Genomic DNA, 15699 nt, shown 5'->3' with positions numbered 1-15699 from the left:
TTAACATAGTAAACAGAAGTTTTATTTCACTTGTATTTCTCTGAGCATGCAAAGATTCATTAAAAATAATGCAGCAAGAAAAAGAGTCCAGTTATCACAAGATTAACTAGGATGAACTTCTGTGTACTAAAGCATGAACGATGGTTGTGTGCACGGGTAGCAAAGTGACTCTGAGCACTAGTTGGTTGTGTGACTGCTGCCAGCCATCCTTTATCATGATACCAGAGGGTGCTCATAGTCCAGAGCTGATGGGGCTGTGGCTCAGCAGACACACACCATTGGGTTCACTGGATCCCACATGACAGCAATCAGTGTCTGACAGAAACCTGCAATTCCACTGCCAACTTTAATACCCATTGCAAGGTATTGATATGTGATACCACATGCATTGCCTTCCTTTACCATTGAAATACATTTATTGCATTCTTCTCTTGACCTCATAGAACAATACCATATGGTATTTGACTGTTTATTAAGGTGTAGTAGATGAATTTCAGCACTGGAATACTAACACAAAGGAGTAGTTTTCTTAGGGAAAATAAATCTGCACTAATATCACATTATACATTATGCTACTCTAACCTTTTCCCAGTCTGGACACACAAACAGATCAAGCAATGTCCGAAAGTGACTAGTCCAGTATTCAATGAAAAATGGAGACAAATTGTTAAGGAGAGCAAAAAGAGGTCACTGTTTGAAATCCTGAACACTATTGATTGTTCCACAAATTTCACTTTACTATGAGAGACCAATGGGAGAACCGCTAAATCAGATGGTCGGTGGTCAGTAATGGTACAGTGCGAAATAAAAGTCTTCAAAATTTGCAGAAGCATGTTTTCATAGCAAGTCACAGCCAAACATATTGCCCCCACAGAACTAGTGTCAGGAGACATGACTGAGACTTGTGTTACAAGAAGAAGGAGCTGTACAACTGCTCTTTTCCATGTAAGAGCTGGATATGGTTTTGTCTGCAGTTCATGGCTTGGTACCTGGTCACAAAAAAAGTGATTTTACATGTTGCACACTTCGTAGAGGGTGCAACAACAACTCTCTATTTTTTCTTATATTAAATTTTCCTCGAGACTTTTAAGTCTCTAATTTATCTATGATAATGTTGGAAGCTGAAGAAGTGAATTAAAATTTGTGCTATGACTGGGAATCAAATCTAGGTATTCTTGCTTACTAAGCAGATATGCTGACTATTACACCACCAGAGCATTATGGTCAACATAGCTGCAAGAACTACCCTAGTCAAATACCCTCCCCAACACAAACTCCAATTCACATCTCCCCTTATATTGTCACTTTTTAATTTAAGATCTATATGATCACGTATAGTACAGCACTTTCCCATTACATCCAATGCTGGGGTGCTATTCCAGTGTCGGAGAGCCCTGGTAATAATGACAATATAAGAGGAGATGTGAATTGGAGTTTGTGTTGGGGAGGGTATTTGACTTGGGTAGTTTGCGCAGCTATGTTGACCGTAATGCTGTGTTGGTGTAATGGTCTGCTCAGTAAGCATGAAGACCTGGTTCAAGTCCCAGCCACAGCACAAATTTTAATTCACTTCTTCAGTTTATAATGTTATCTCTATTTTTTATCTAATCTACTCTCTTTGTAAAATCAATACTGGGAGAAAATGAATAGCCCAGATAAGAACTAGGACAACAGAAAAAAATGAGAGAGAGAGGAGGAAGGACAACAGATATGAGAAAGCAAAACAAATAAAAAAATAATTAAATAAAAATTGTGCTAGACGAGTAGATTTATCCCCTTACTGCTTAACTGCTTCCTAGGAAAAATTGTAATAATCCAAAATTTGGAGCTAAAAAACGACAAAATTGAAAAAATAATTCTGGATAGGAAAGCAAATGGAGTTAAGGTAAACTGCCTGGGTTTTTTAGACAATTTTGCAATACTTGTAGAAAATCTGACAGAAGCAGTTATTCAAATAAATTCTCTAGAAAAAATAACAAATAGGATTGGTCCCTGAATTTTAACGGAAAAAACAAAAGACATGATATATACAGGGTGTTCAGAAATTCCCATTACAGACTTCTAGGACATGCTGCTAATGCAAGCACTTTTGCAAATAACTGATTAGGCATGATTCATTAAATCTCTTGTTTTACAATTTCACTTGGTAATAGCCAAAGAAATTGCTCATGTACTCGATGGTTTCTCTTCAACTTGATGCAGTATGACCTCATCAATTCGGGTGCATGGCATCTCGTTGAAGCACCACTGTCATGCCTGCTGATGGTGAATGTACCTCTTCTCAAAGCCATTGTATAATTGTGGTGAAAAGACTATACAATGGAGTGGGACATTGTAGACAATGATCTCGATAAAGGCGATGAGCATGTCTTCCACTACCATGAGCTTTGCCTTTCAGAAATGTCATGTCAGTGTATTCTACAAACATATACTCAATCATGTTGCTCGAACACTCACAGACACATGAATAAGGCTCAAACCAGGTCAGATATGTAGACTCACCTTGACTACCCTGCTGCAGACCTACCTAGCAAACATGTTTTCAAATGGCTGTAGCACAGAAATGGTATGTTTCTGTAGGTGGATTCCTATTCAAAATACACTCCTGGAAATTGAAATAAGAACACCGTGAATTCATTGTCCCAGGAAGGGGAAACTTGATTGACACATTTCTGGTGTCAGATACATCACATGATCACACTGACAGAACCACAGGCACATAGACACAGGCAACAGAGCATGCACAATGTCGGCACTAGTACAGTGTATATCCACCTTTCGCAGCAATGCAGGCTGCTATTCTCCCATGGAGACGATCGTAGAGATGCTGGATGTAGTCCTGTGGAACAGCTTGCCATGCCATTTCCACCTGGCGCCTCAGTTGGACCAGCGTTCGTGCTGGATGTGCAGACCGCGTGAGACGACGCTTCATCCAGTCCCAAACATGCTCAATGGGGGACAGATCCGGAGATCTTGCTGGCCAGGGTAGTTGACTTACACCTTCTAGAGCACGTTGGGTGGCACGGGATACATGCGGACGTGCATTGTCCTGTTGGAACAGCAAGTTCCCTTGCCGGTCTAGGAATGGTAGAATGATGGGTTCGATGATGGTTTGGATGTACCGTGCACTATTCAGTGTCCCCTCGACGATCACCAGTGGTGTATGGCCAGTGTAGGAGATCGCTCCCCACACCATGATGCCGGGTGTTGGCCCTGTGTGCCTCGGTCGTATGCAGTCCTGATTGTGGCGCTCACCTGCACGGCGCCAAACACGCATACGACCATCATTGGCACCAAGGCAGAAGCGACTCTCATCGCTGAAGACGACACGTCTCCATTCGTCCCTCCATTCACGCCTGTCGCGACACCACTGGAGGTGGGCTGCACGATGTTGGGGCGTGAGCGGAAGACGACCTAACGGTGTGCGGGACCGTAGCCCAGGTTCATGGAGACGGTTGCGAATGGTCCTCGCCGATACCTCAGGAGCAACAGTGTCCCTAATTTGCTGGGAAGTGGCGGTGCGGTCCCCTACGGCACTGCGTAGGATCATACGGTCTTGGCGTGCATCCGTGCGTCGCTGCGGTCCGGTCCCATGTCGACGGGCACGTGCACCTTCCGCCGACCACTGGCGACAACATCGATGTACTGTGGAGACCTCACACCCCACGTGTTGAGCAATTCGGCGGTACGTCCACCCGGCCTCCCGCATGCCCACTATACGCCTTCGCTCAAAGTCCGTCAACTGCACATACGGTTCACGTCCACGCTGCCGCGGCATGCTACCAGTGTTAAAGACTGCGATGGAGCTCCATATGCCACGGCAAACTGGCTGACACTGACGGCGGCGGTGCACAAATGCTGCGCAGCTAGCGCCATTCGACGGCCAACACCGCGGTTCCTGGTGTGACCGCTGTGCCGTGCGTGTGATCATTGCTTGTACAGCCCTCTCGCAGTGTCCGGAGCAAGTATGGTGGGTCTGACACACCGGTGTCAATGTGTTCTTTTTTCCATTTCCAGGAGTGTATTATGTACTCTCTCTTCTCTGCCAGTCCTAGAAGTTTGTAACAGGAATTTCCAAACACTCTGTATAAAAACTACACCAAAACTCGTTTAAACACAAATAGGTGAAATAGAGCAAGTGAGCAAATTTCAATACCTTGGAGAAACTGTACAACAGAATGGACTAGAAAAATTTGCAATAGATGTAAGAGATAACAAAACTGAAAGAGCATATGTTTCGACAAAGATTGTTTACAACAGTAAGTGCATTCCTAGAAGAGCAAAGCTAAAACATTATACCACTTTGGTATGCTCTGAATGCTTGCGTCATTGTGAACGCCTAATGGGTTAGTAGAGGCACTTGAAAGATGAATTGTTAGAAAAATAATGAGTGCAATACAAACTACAGATGATTGGAAAAAGAGAAGATCTATAAAAATATAGAGAGAATATCAGAAGTATTGGCTCGGCAAAGATTAATATTTTTTGGACACATCTACCAAATGAATGAGAATGGGCTAAGAAAACAAATATTTCAAGAAGAAGAAATTGACTATAGTATGGATTACAAAAATAAGTAAAGACCTAGAAAAGAAACGAAATAAAAAAATAAAAAACAATAGAAACTAATCTTTTAGAGAGTAAAATATTAAATTTAGAAGGATTTCAAAGCAGAAGAAATAAGAGATCAAGAACAACATGAACAGAAAAAGGGAAAAGGCAATATAGGGAGAAAATGAGAAAGTACTGGGAAAACAAGAACCAATAACAAAGAAAGAAGAGGAATTAAAGTTGTTTCACAATCCTAGTTGAACATTTTGAAGATGAAAAATCATAATAAAAGAGAAAATGAGAAAAGAGAGGGGCATTTGGTTACAGAGATTAGCTCCTCTTAAACCTAATCTCCATTAAAGGATAACTTCTTCTTTCATGATACTTTTTATTGTATTTTTGATTATTATGTCTCATTTCAACATCTTATTTATTACTTTTTCCTTTTCATCTTCTTTCTCTTCACTCCCTTATTTCCCATTTTTTTATGTTGTCCTAGTTCTTAATTGCACCTTCAGCTTTCACTCCTATTCCTCCTGATCTATTTTTACTTCTCAGTCTGTCCTTATCATCTCTGTACTGGATGCAGCACAGTGCTTACAAATACTATTCTCCGATGTCTTCCTCTTCATCTTTGTCCACATTTGTCCTCAATGCAATAGTGTTTCTCTCATTCTGGGCTGTGAGTGACCTGCTCATTCTGTCTAACCTTCCCTAACCTATCACTCTTGTAGTTCAGAAAGCCAGGAGAGTATTGTTTTCCTTTTATATGTATGTTAGCAGTACTACATATTTCACCTGTTACTGGCAAATACTGGCAAGCAATTCTGTCTTATAATTTTTTAGTTTCCACTGTATCAATTTTAGTAGGTATCCTTAAGTGTTAATTTTTGCTGACAAAGAGCATGGTATAGAATAAAGGTGCCTAATAAAGAGCTGATAATTACAAAGTGTGGATCAGTATACAGTCACCATTGCAAGAGAGATATTTTTCAGGAGCAGACATATGCTTCTTTGTACTTAATATCTGAAAAATTTACTAAGTTCAGTTTATATGCATTATTTGGACATGTTTATGTGGGGAGGGGGCTGACCATTTCTTGCATTATAGATTTGATTCACGTGTATCAGAACAATTCTGCATTTATGGCTCTATCTATATGCATTAGTTCTCCAAAAGTGCAAATTTCTCTTAATTAAAATCCTCATTAAGAAAAGTGTAGCCTACTATTAACAGCAGTGGTCTGCTTTCTGTCCTCAGATATATCACAGGAATACACCTTGTGAAGAGTGCAATTGCACTCAGAGGCGTGAGTAGTGGTGGTGATGCTCTGAAAGGCCCAGTGGAAACACGCCTTACAATAAAGAAGGCTTTTTTCCAATCTCTATACGTGCTCCATCCTGGCTTGATAATGCAAAACAAGTCTCAATCCATTAGCCCTGACCATTGCTGACTATGGATGATGAGTTCAATGCTGGTGAGAGGATGCTATGTAGGCACCCTGCATTGCTGACAGCAGGGCACCCTGCATTGCTGACAGCAGGCTCTTGGCTCTCCAGCGACCTCTCTAGGTCGTGGGTACAATGTCAGTGGCATGCTACTTTCCTGTTGGTGAAGGTGCCTAGAATGGCCCCTTGACTCTGCATGCATCCACTGCAGTGGTGCAGAGATTGCTGTGTACATGATTTGACTTGCTGCTTTCTAGAAGGAGTTTGATGGCAGTTGGTGCTGTGGCACTAAGTCCTGGAGGGGAACTTAGTGCTGGAGGTGCAGCACAGTCTCGAACCTGTGGCTGCTGCTGGCAGTGCCCAGTCGTCTTACTGTCCATTGTGAGCCAGTCATTTGGTGGTGCTGCTGGACTCCACAGATGAGAATGCTTCTGTGTCAAAATTTAGAAATTATATCACTAGGAGGTGCATTTGTTTCACTAAAACCTGGCACCTAGTCATGATGCCCATAACAAGAGACTTACCCTGGTGTGATGACATCAACTCACCTGTTACAGTTACTACCACTGTGTCTCACAGTTTTCTCTTGAATGCTACCATCCTCATTTCACAATAACCTTATTTTGATCCACATGTCACCACATGTGGTTACCAACTGCAGCTGCTAATGTAATACTTCATGGAGGCTTTCTCTCTACTTTGTATTACTTTTGCTAAGACTGAAAGACTGGGTAGCAAAACTACTCTGCCTCCCCCCTCCCCCCTCTCCTTCCACTGAGAAGACCCTTTACCTCGGGTCTTGTTTCGCTCCAGTTCTCTATTGAAATTAACTTTACCACTAATCCATAAAACAACTACATACTACTAGCTTGGTTATTCCTAAATACTATACAATTACTATATTACTCTTTAAAAGCTCCATAAATTGCTTTCCCATCTCTTACTCCTACCACTTAGTCACACAAAATCTCTAAAGGGCTCCTTGTCCATTATCACAAATATAACAAAACATATTTCACTGCTAGGCCTCTTCCATGCTTATGAAAAATAAAAAAGGAAACACACACCTTCTACTCTACATTCCACACTTACAAATTTAAAAAGTTACTCTTTCTTTTGTAATAGATTATCCTTAAATATCAGTTTCAACAAAACATGGTCTAGTTCTGTATTTAAAAAGTTACTCTTTCTTTTGTAATAGATTATCCTTAAATATCAGTTTCAACAAAACATGGTCTAGTTCTGTTACACACTTATGACTGGCATGTCATCTGTATATGTGGTGGTTTCTTACTTCTTTGTTTTGGAACAACTTTTGGAACTTTGTACTTTCAACAACAGTTCTCCTTACACTTCCCAACACAATATGCTCCCAATACTATTCTTACAAGAAAACTACATACAGCGCTACTATTCACAACGCTTTCACTGGTAATCCCACTACTCTTCCCACTGTGGTCTCATTGCAAACTGAATTCTTCTCTCAGTGCTTGGTTTTCTGATGGCCTGCTCACCCAAAATTACTTCCTGGTGCCTAGTAGCACTACACCATGTGACTTACACCTTTGTGCTTTTGTACATGGTTTAAGTTGTTTGTCTTCTACAGTAAACACCCCTCATGACAGCTCTAAACTGGCAACAGCTTTCTGTCACAGAAAGTTAACATTGGCATGATGTTCAGTCAGTATGGTTACTATCAGGCTCCTGTTGCACCCTTCCCCCACTTCATACTCACCTCATACATCAGACTTTGACTGTGCTCTGAACTGCACACTGTGCACATCAGCTGTGTGTCCTGCAAGGCTGTGACTCAGCACTAGTGTTCATGATATATCTCGAACTTCTGGCAGGCACTTTTTAACAGATTCGGCCCTTTTAACTTGATCATCCACTCCATGAACTCGTCTCCTTTTCCTTTTCCTCTTTATGCCCTGCTTCTGAGGAAATATATGTACCTGTACTGTTTCTGCCACAACATCTGCAATACAACTATCAACAACTTCTTGTGCATTTCCTGCAGATCTAAAACAAGAACATCATCTGAAGTTCCTCATTGCACAATGCAAAAATCACTGGCCAATGCATTTCCCTGTGTGTTTGACTGAGGCTCCCTGGCATCAACACATCCCTTGTTTTCACTCAGTGGGGCAGATATTACTGCACTTAAATCTCCCAAGTCACCATCCCCACACTTAATCACTTTGGTACAGTCCACACTCGTTTCTGTTACTTCAGACACCACAGTTCCACTGGATATCAAAACTGGTACTTCTATACTACTTATCTTAATTTCAGCAATGTCATTACCTTGTACCTCACATAAATTCTTAGGAACGTGCATTCTGATACCATATGCAGTCAATTCAATCTTCCCCGGACCACCAGACTCAGTTACATTAATGGTAGTTGGCAGTTATGCAGGAAGAGGTAAAATATGCCCAAGCCTGCTCCTCTCTCTTTTAACTGCCTCCTTTTCCCTCTTCTCTCTTCCTTTCCATCCTTTGTATAATCCACATATTCTCCATCTCCTGGCCATTTTGAGCAAACATTCTTTGTGCTCTCTCTGCAACTTCCCCCTATATTTTGGAGATTTGAAAAATCTGTTTCCTTCATCTAGGCATCAATGTTTCTAATCTGTAGACCACTTTAACTTCTCAACTAGCAACTTATCTACTTCTCCTCTTAGTATTATCTATACTTTGTCTGTGGTGGCCCCTTGGTGTACCAAAAGCCCGGCTTGCTGTGGTACTGACCATGACATGTTTACCTCTTATCAATCACACAATCACAAGAGAGAAAAAAAAACACTTAAACATACCTCTATACTAACTTCTCACTACCTTACATGCTTAAATACTCAGCCATATTCCTTGCTCTGCACAAAACAAAATCAAATTATGAGAACACTTGATCATAATATTATCATGTTACTCCTTACTATAACACAGCTAATCTAACCTGAGTGGCTGCTCATAATTACTACTACACAATGAAACAATGAGAACTTAGCTTTATCTCATGAAACACTACACATAATTCACAGCTTATACTACTAGAGAATGAGCCACACCTCTTGCTCATGACATCCATATTGGCCACAACACCCAGCTAAAAACTGACACTTATGCTTATGCCTCCTCAAAATACTGTCTGACTTCACCTGTCACCTACTGAACTTACAAGTGCAACTTAACCCCTTGCAATACCCATTGACTTACCAAGACCTTACAGTCAAACTAATACAAAACAAAAAGACTACACTCACCCCAACAGGTATCAATGAAACTGCACCCCTACAGTAGATGAATTATCTTCTTTATGTTTGGATGGTGACTGTAAATGTTGTTGCTCCCTCTGCTGTCACCAAATGCCAGGGTGATGGGCCTGAAGATACTCTGCTGGCACCATTCTGAAGAATGCAGTTGCACTCGGAGAGGTGAGTGGTAACAGGCTGGAGGGCCCAGTGGAAACACTGCTGAAATTAAAGAAGGCTTTATTCAATCTCTGTATGTGCTTTTTCATGACTCAACAAGGCAAAATATGCCTCACTGTGTTGACTGTTGCCAGTGATGATGTACAGGCAGCAGCTTCTGCCTGGGGGAGAGGTTGCTGCGTAGGCACCTTTCATTGCTGATGGCAGTCCCCAGGGCAGCCAGTGGACTCTGTAGGCCACAGTCACGATATCAGCAGCATGCTACTTCCCCATTGGTAATGGCACCTGGAATGGCTCCTCAGCCCTGCACACGTTCACTGTGGTGGCGTGGAGACTGCTGTGGGATTCAACCTACTGCTATCTGGCAGGAGATGGATGGTGGCTGGTACTGTGGCACTAAGTCCAGGGGAGGGAACCCAGTGCTTAGCAGGTGCAGATGGCAGGTTGATGCTACTGTGGCTCCAAGTCGCCTGAGGGACTTAGTGCTGGTGACAACAGGTAAAGCCCACTCTCGAACCCATGGCTGCTGGTGGTGATGCTCAGTTGTCCCATTGTATGGCATGACACTAGTGTCATAGTGGTGCTTGTGGTCTCCAGTGATGAGAATTCTTCTTCCTCAAAATTCACACATATTTATATTGCTCACAAGTGCATTTGTTTCGCTAAAACCTGGCATCCAGTCATGAAGAGACTTGCTCTGGTTTGCTGATATCAACCTGCCTGCTACAGCTATTACTGCTGCAGGAAGCAGTCTTTCACTGAGCATGGCTAACGTCAACTTGCAATCCCTTACATGCTTGTTTATACTGAAACACATGTTACCACACTATGGCTGCTAATGCAATACTTCATGGTGGCTTTCTCACTATTTCCTATTACCTTTGCTAAAAGACTGGGTAGCAACATAACACTTGAAACAGAAACATGAAGACAAACTGTTTTAACCCTTGAGGGGGTGTGCCGATTTTCGTAACAGGAGTAGGCATGCGGCATACTTTGTGCACTGTAAAGAATACCTGTCTTTATGTTATACTTTGTGCACTATAAACAACAGCTGCCTTTATGTTACCAAGGTAAACATTTATGAGCAACTTCACAATTCAAAATTAGTTTATGTAAACAACAAGAAAATAAACTTATATTATATGAGCTGAATCACTATTTAATTAAAGAATAATAAAATAACTCCATTGTTCCATACAAGTGTTACCCCACAGTTATGACCCAATTGGAACATTAAATGACACAGTTGTATCAGGTCCCAGCCAAATGCTTAATCAGTTAATAATTACCTAGTAGATTGTGAGATTGTGCTGTTAGCTTGAAATCTGTGGCATTTTCTTGCACGGATCATAAATTTTTTTCTCACCTAGCTCACTGTTTATTTTATATTGCTGCTGCTCACTTGGAAGTATGACAACACAACTTATCACTGTATTAGCTGAAACAGTAATGAAGGAGTAGGTACAGACTCACACCAATGGAATGCTACAAGGTAACCCTATATTTGGTTGGCCCACTTCATACACAGACGCTCCCACTTGAGGGTTAAATTACACAATTCTTTTAATATCATTTGTACTTGTGACAGCTGAGGCCAAACTAACATTTTGATGTTTCATGTGTTTCAGGAGGTAGATGAAGAGAACATTGAAGACACATCTACTGAGACAACTGCAGGTGCAGCTAGCAAATCCGAACTTGACATAAACACGAAATTCGAAGAATTCTGGAGAGCCGGAAGGGAAAAAGCCAAACAGAAGAAAAAAGCAAAAGAAGCAAATAAATCAAAAGTGATTTCCACTGACTCAAGTCCATCATCACCTGAAGATGATACAGGAAGTGAAACCAAAAATTTGACACAGACTTTATCAAGCCAACGGCCATCTATCTGAGATGTTCAGATACGAGAAACCAAATTTTTCCTGAGTCTGTCTCATGAAGTTGAGAATATAAACTTATGAGTGATGACTGGTTGCTGCAAATCTTGCAGCACTTTTTTTCTGGCGTGTGACAGACACTAATATTTTACAGTCAGAAGAAATATTTGTCAATGTGAAGAGTGCGGAGCAATTATTGTGGGCACTGTGATAGTTTTTTAGATGGCTCCTCTTGAATCGAACCGAATGACTAATACGAATATTTTGGTTACTTGCTTTTCACTTATGTATTTCTTCACATATTTATTTCATTTTTATTTTTATCACAGTAAGTTTAATTTTTGACCATAAAAATGAAAACATCTCATACGAAGAAGCTGTTGATATAACCGTGTGTTACTTAAATTTAACTGACAAATTTTATTTATATTATTTTGTATTTGATAATGTAAAATTTATGTGTGATTCAGAGGAATTATATTTTCATTGTTGACAGAACTGAATGGTACTGAATGAATCTGCAAAATCTTTGAATAAATTTAGATCACAAAAATTGGTAACTGATTTTGAATTTTTTAATGACTTTATTTTCTGTCAGTAATTGACTGGAGTTAAAGATATTTTTTATTAAACAATAAAATATGAATTACCAATCAGTATTTAATTTATTACTGGATTTTAATGTGTTAATTTAGTACATGTTTGGCTCTCAAGGTGTAAAAAAACAGTTTACACATACCGGTATGTCTTACTGACTATTTGTACAAAGAAGTGCTACTATGTACAAACACCTTTCCATAATTTGTGTATATAGTTCAGTAACATGACTAATACCATGACTGTTCCCGTTTTTTTTTTTCTTTTCTTTTTTTTTTTTTTTTTTAAAGATTTCCGCAAATATACATGTTGACTGATAGTTACTGTATACCAAAATGTATCATATTTGTTAACAAAATAACACCACTTTTGTAGCATGTAAATTTGTTGATACTTGTTTAAAATACAAAAAATTTGTATTATTTCTGGTGTATATGACAAGAGCATTGTTGTACTCCCTTGCATCACAATAATATCAGTATCAAGCAAGTTACAAATCTTAGCTGTGATAACAACAGAGCAGAGCAAGAATGTGCATGTAGATCTAAAAGTTTATCTATTCATATGAATTAGTGAGATCTACAGCAGGGGTTATTTTATTGCATCTGTGTTATATGATCTTCTTCTCAGCCTCACAACAGTGTCAGTGTAGAGAATTCATTTACTGCCATAGATGCTGACATAAACTTCTGAGTACACATTCTATATTGACAGTGGGAGCCCTGTCAACACATTATAAAAATGTGAGGCAACATTACACAATATTCCATCAAGATGTACAACAGTTGCAGCATGCCATATAAATGTGTTATCTTCTTCGATGAATGTACACTGATAAGCCAAAAAATTATGACCACTTGCTTAAGAGCATATTGGACCACCTTTGGAAACAAAATACACTAGCAGTTCTGAGTAGTGTGGACTCTGCAAGTCATTGGTGTGTTTCTGGGGATATATGATATCAGATGTCTAAACATAGGCTACTCACGTAAATTATGGGTCGGTGGTTTGTTGGTGCAGTGTGGGCACCCAGTAGCATCCTAGATGTGTTTCACTGGGTTCAGATCAAATGACTTTGGTGGCCAAGACAGCAAAGTGAGTTCACTATCATGTTCGTCAAACCACTGAAACACCATTCTGGCCTTGTGATATGAAGAGTTATCCTACTGGAAGATGTCTCACTGTTGGGGAAGGCATAAAGTATGAAGACATAAGGGGGTCTGTAATGATATTCTGGTAGTCCACAAACACCATGATGCCTTCAGTTACTTCCATATGTCCCATGGAAGTTCAGACTGTCTTCCATAGCATAACACTGCCCCCGCTGGCCTGCATCTGTAGTGTGATGCATGGTTTCAGCAGCCATTCAGCTGGACAGTGGCAAAGCTGGACATCACCAATAACCTGGTATAAGAAGAAATGTGATATCTCTGATTATATGACAAATTCCCATTGATCCATGGTCCAGTCATGATGATATAGTGTCCACTGCAGCCATAATTGACCAAGTCATCAGGTCTACATGGGCACATGGAGGGGTCATCTGCTGCAGATCTCCATGTTCAGCAATGTGTGATTATAAACATTTGTGCCTACACCATCATTGTACTCTGTCATCAGATATGAGACAGAGCACTTCTTTCCTGCTTCTGGAAGTCCAAAACCGTGCTTCACACTTTCACAGTCCTTCAACCATTTTCCATGTGTGCTGTCAATAGTTACACATAAACAGCCAATCAGGTTTTCTGTTTGTGATATGTTTGTTTCCAGGCACTGGATCATAGAAATCTGCTCTTGGTCAAAGTTGTTTATGTCAGTGAATTTCTCCACCTGCAGCTGGTTTTGTCACTAGGATGATTCCCCATTCATCTCTGCTCCACTTACAAGCTTTCCTTAATGTGTCATGTGCCCACAAAACCACCAGGTGGCCTTCAATCTTGTAGGGGTCATAATGAAACTTCCTGGCAGGTAAAAACTGTGTGCCAGACGTTTGCCTTTTGCAGTCATGTACCCTACCATCTGAGGTATCCAAGTATGACATACAACCTGTTCTCACAGCTTTACTTCTGCCAGTACCTCATCTCCAACCTTCCAAATGTTCTGGCTCAACAGTGTGTATATCACAAAATGCATAAATACAGATAAGGATTATGCTGTTATGGGAGTGAGAAGTCACAGTTACAGTGTATGTATAACTACAGTGGTTTTGTGTTATGTTAGACATATCTATGCAGGAGAAACCCTTGTGAAGTTTAGAAGATAGGAGTGAGATACTGTCAGAAGTAAAGCAATGAGGCAGATAGTGATTCATGCCTGAGTGTTGAGTTGGTAAGAATACTTCCAATGAAAGGCAAGGTTCCAGGTTTGATCACAGCACACGTTTTTAATCTGCAAAGAAGTCTTATTATCAGAGAGTTTTATAAGCATGTGTCAGTTTTGCAGATTTTCTCTCTATTGCTCTCTTCAGGACCTACTGTTAGATTTTTTTAGACATACATATTATTAGCTTTATGTTTCTTATTAAGATGCATATTGATGTCTCTCTTTAAAGTATTTTATATGCAAATTTTAGGTTATTAATACAATAGATACACTATATACTGAAAGTATCTGGACACCCCTGAGCGATACTGAATCAGACAATAGATTTCATGAGAGGTGGACCCAACAACATAAAAGCATGCAGGGAATTGTGCTTGAGGTAGTGTAAGGAGCAACACCACTGGCCAGTAGGTGACTGGAAATGAGTGACTTGGAGTGATGAATCATTCTATACCACATGTCAGTCTGATGGAAGAGTTTGAATTTGGCAAATTCTGGGAGGACATTACCTGCTGTCATGTGTAGTGCCAACAGTGAAATACAGAGGAGGTGGTGTTATGGTATGGGTTAGTTTTCATGGGTAGGAAGTGTTCCTTTAATTGTGCTTAATAAAAAGGTAAATGCAGGAGGATATGAACACATTTTACAACATTGTGTACTGTATACATTAGATATACAGTTTGTAAATGATGAATGTTTGTATCAGCATGACAGTGCACACTGTCTTAACGTGGCATCTATGAGGCAATGGTTTGTAGACAGTAACTTTCCGAAATGGACAGGCCTGCCCAGAGTCCTGAACTGACACACTGGAATGTGTGTGGGAGGAGTTAAGAGTGTTGACTTCACTCCAAATCCCAGTATCCAACATCACTGTCCTCTATGATTTCAGCTCTTGAGGAAGAATGGGCTGCCATTTCTCCACAGACATTCAGACTCATCACTGAATGTGTGCTCAGTAGAGTGATCAGCAGTGGACTCAAGCCATAATAATGTTCACTAATAAGTATCTGGATATCTTTGATCACATGATGTATCTACCATATTCATTATTGTGCAAGATATGCAAATTAATGTTGTAATCAAATTTTTGAGAATTTACTTGCACTTCTTGAAGTATTGCCATTTTTGTTGAAATCAGGTATGTAACCATCTCTTCATATATGGATCAAATACTGCAGACATCCAAGTTTTATTGCTATTTAAAATGCAGAATATCACTTTTCAGTTACCAGAATCAAATGTACTACTCATCTGTTGACAGAAATACTTCTGTTCCTTTTTTAGGTGTGATATGACTGAAGACTTTCCTGGCATAAAGATTCTGGTTTAAAATCTTAGAAATGATCACTAATCCTATAAAAAGAGCACCTCATGTATTGGTAGGTCTGGCAGGCATCTTCTTCAAACTTTATGAGAAAATGTTTTCATCAGTAACTAACAGCAATTATTAGAAGTCAGTCAGAC

General features: G+C 40.2%; 1 protein-coding gene across 1 annotated transcript in view; it reads left to right on the top strand.

The window, feature by feature from the left end:
* Positions 1-11877, top strand: part of LOC126094555 (uncharacterized) — a 317871-nt gene extending 305994 nt beyond the window's left edge. Inside the window, exon 3 of the mRNA XM_049908989.1 lies at positions 11065-11877. Within this exon, the coding sequence (XP_049764946.1) occupies positions 11065-11328 (264 nt within the window). The 3' untranslated portion in view covers positions 11329-11877. The remainder of the gene's footprint in view (positions 1-11064) is intronic.
* The last annotated feature ends 3822 nt before the right edge of the window (positions 11878-15699 follow it).

The sequence above is a fragment of the Schistocerca cancellata genome, chromosome 8, assembly GCF_023864275.1.
Source record: "Schistocerca cancellata isolate TAMUIC-IGC-003103 chromosome 8, iqSchCanc2.1, whole genome shotgun sequence".
NCBI lineage: Eukaryota > Metazoa > Arthropoda > Insecta > Orthoptera > Acrididae > Schistocerca > Schistocerca cancellata.
This window is presented reverse-complemented; position numbering and strand designations above follow the sequence as displayed.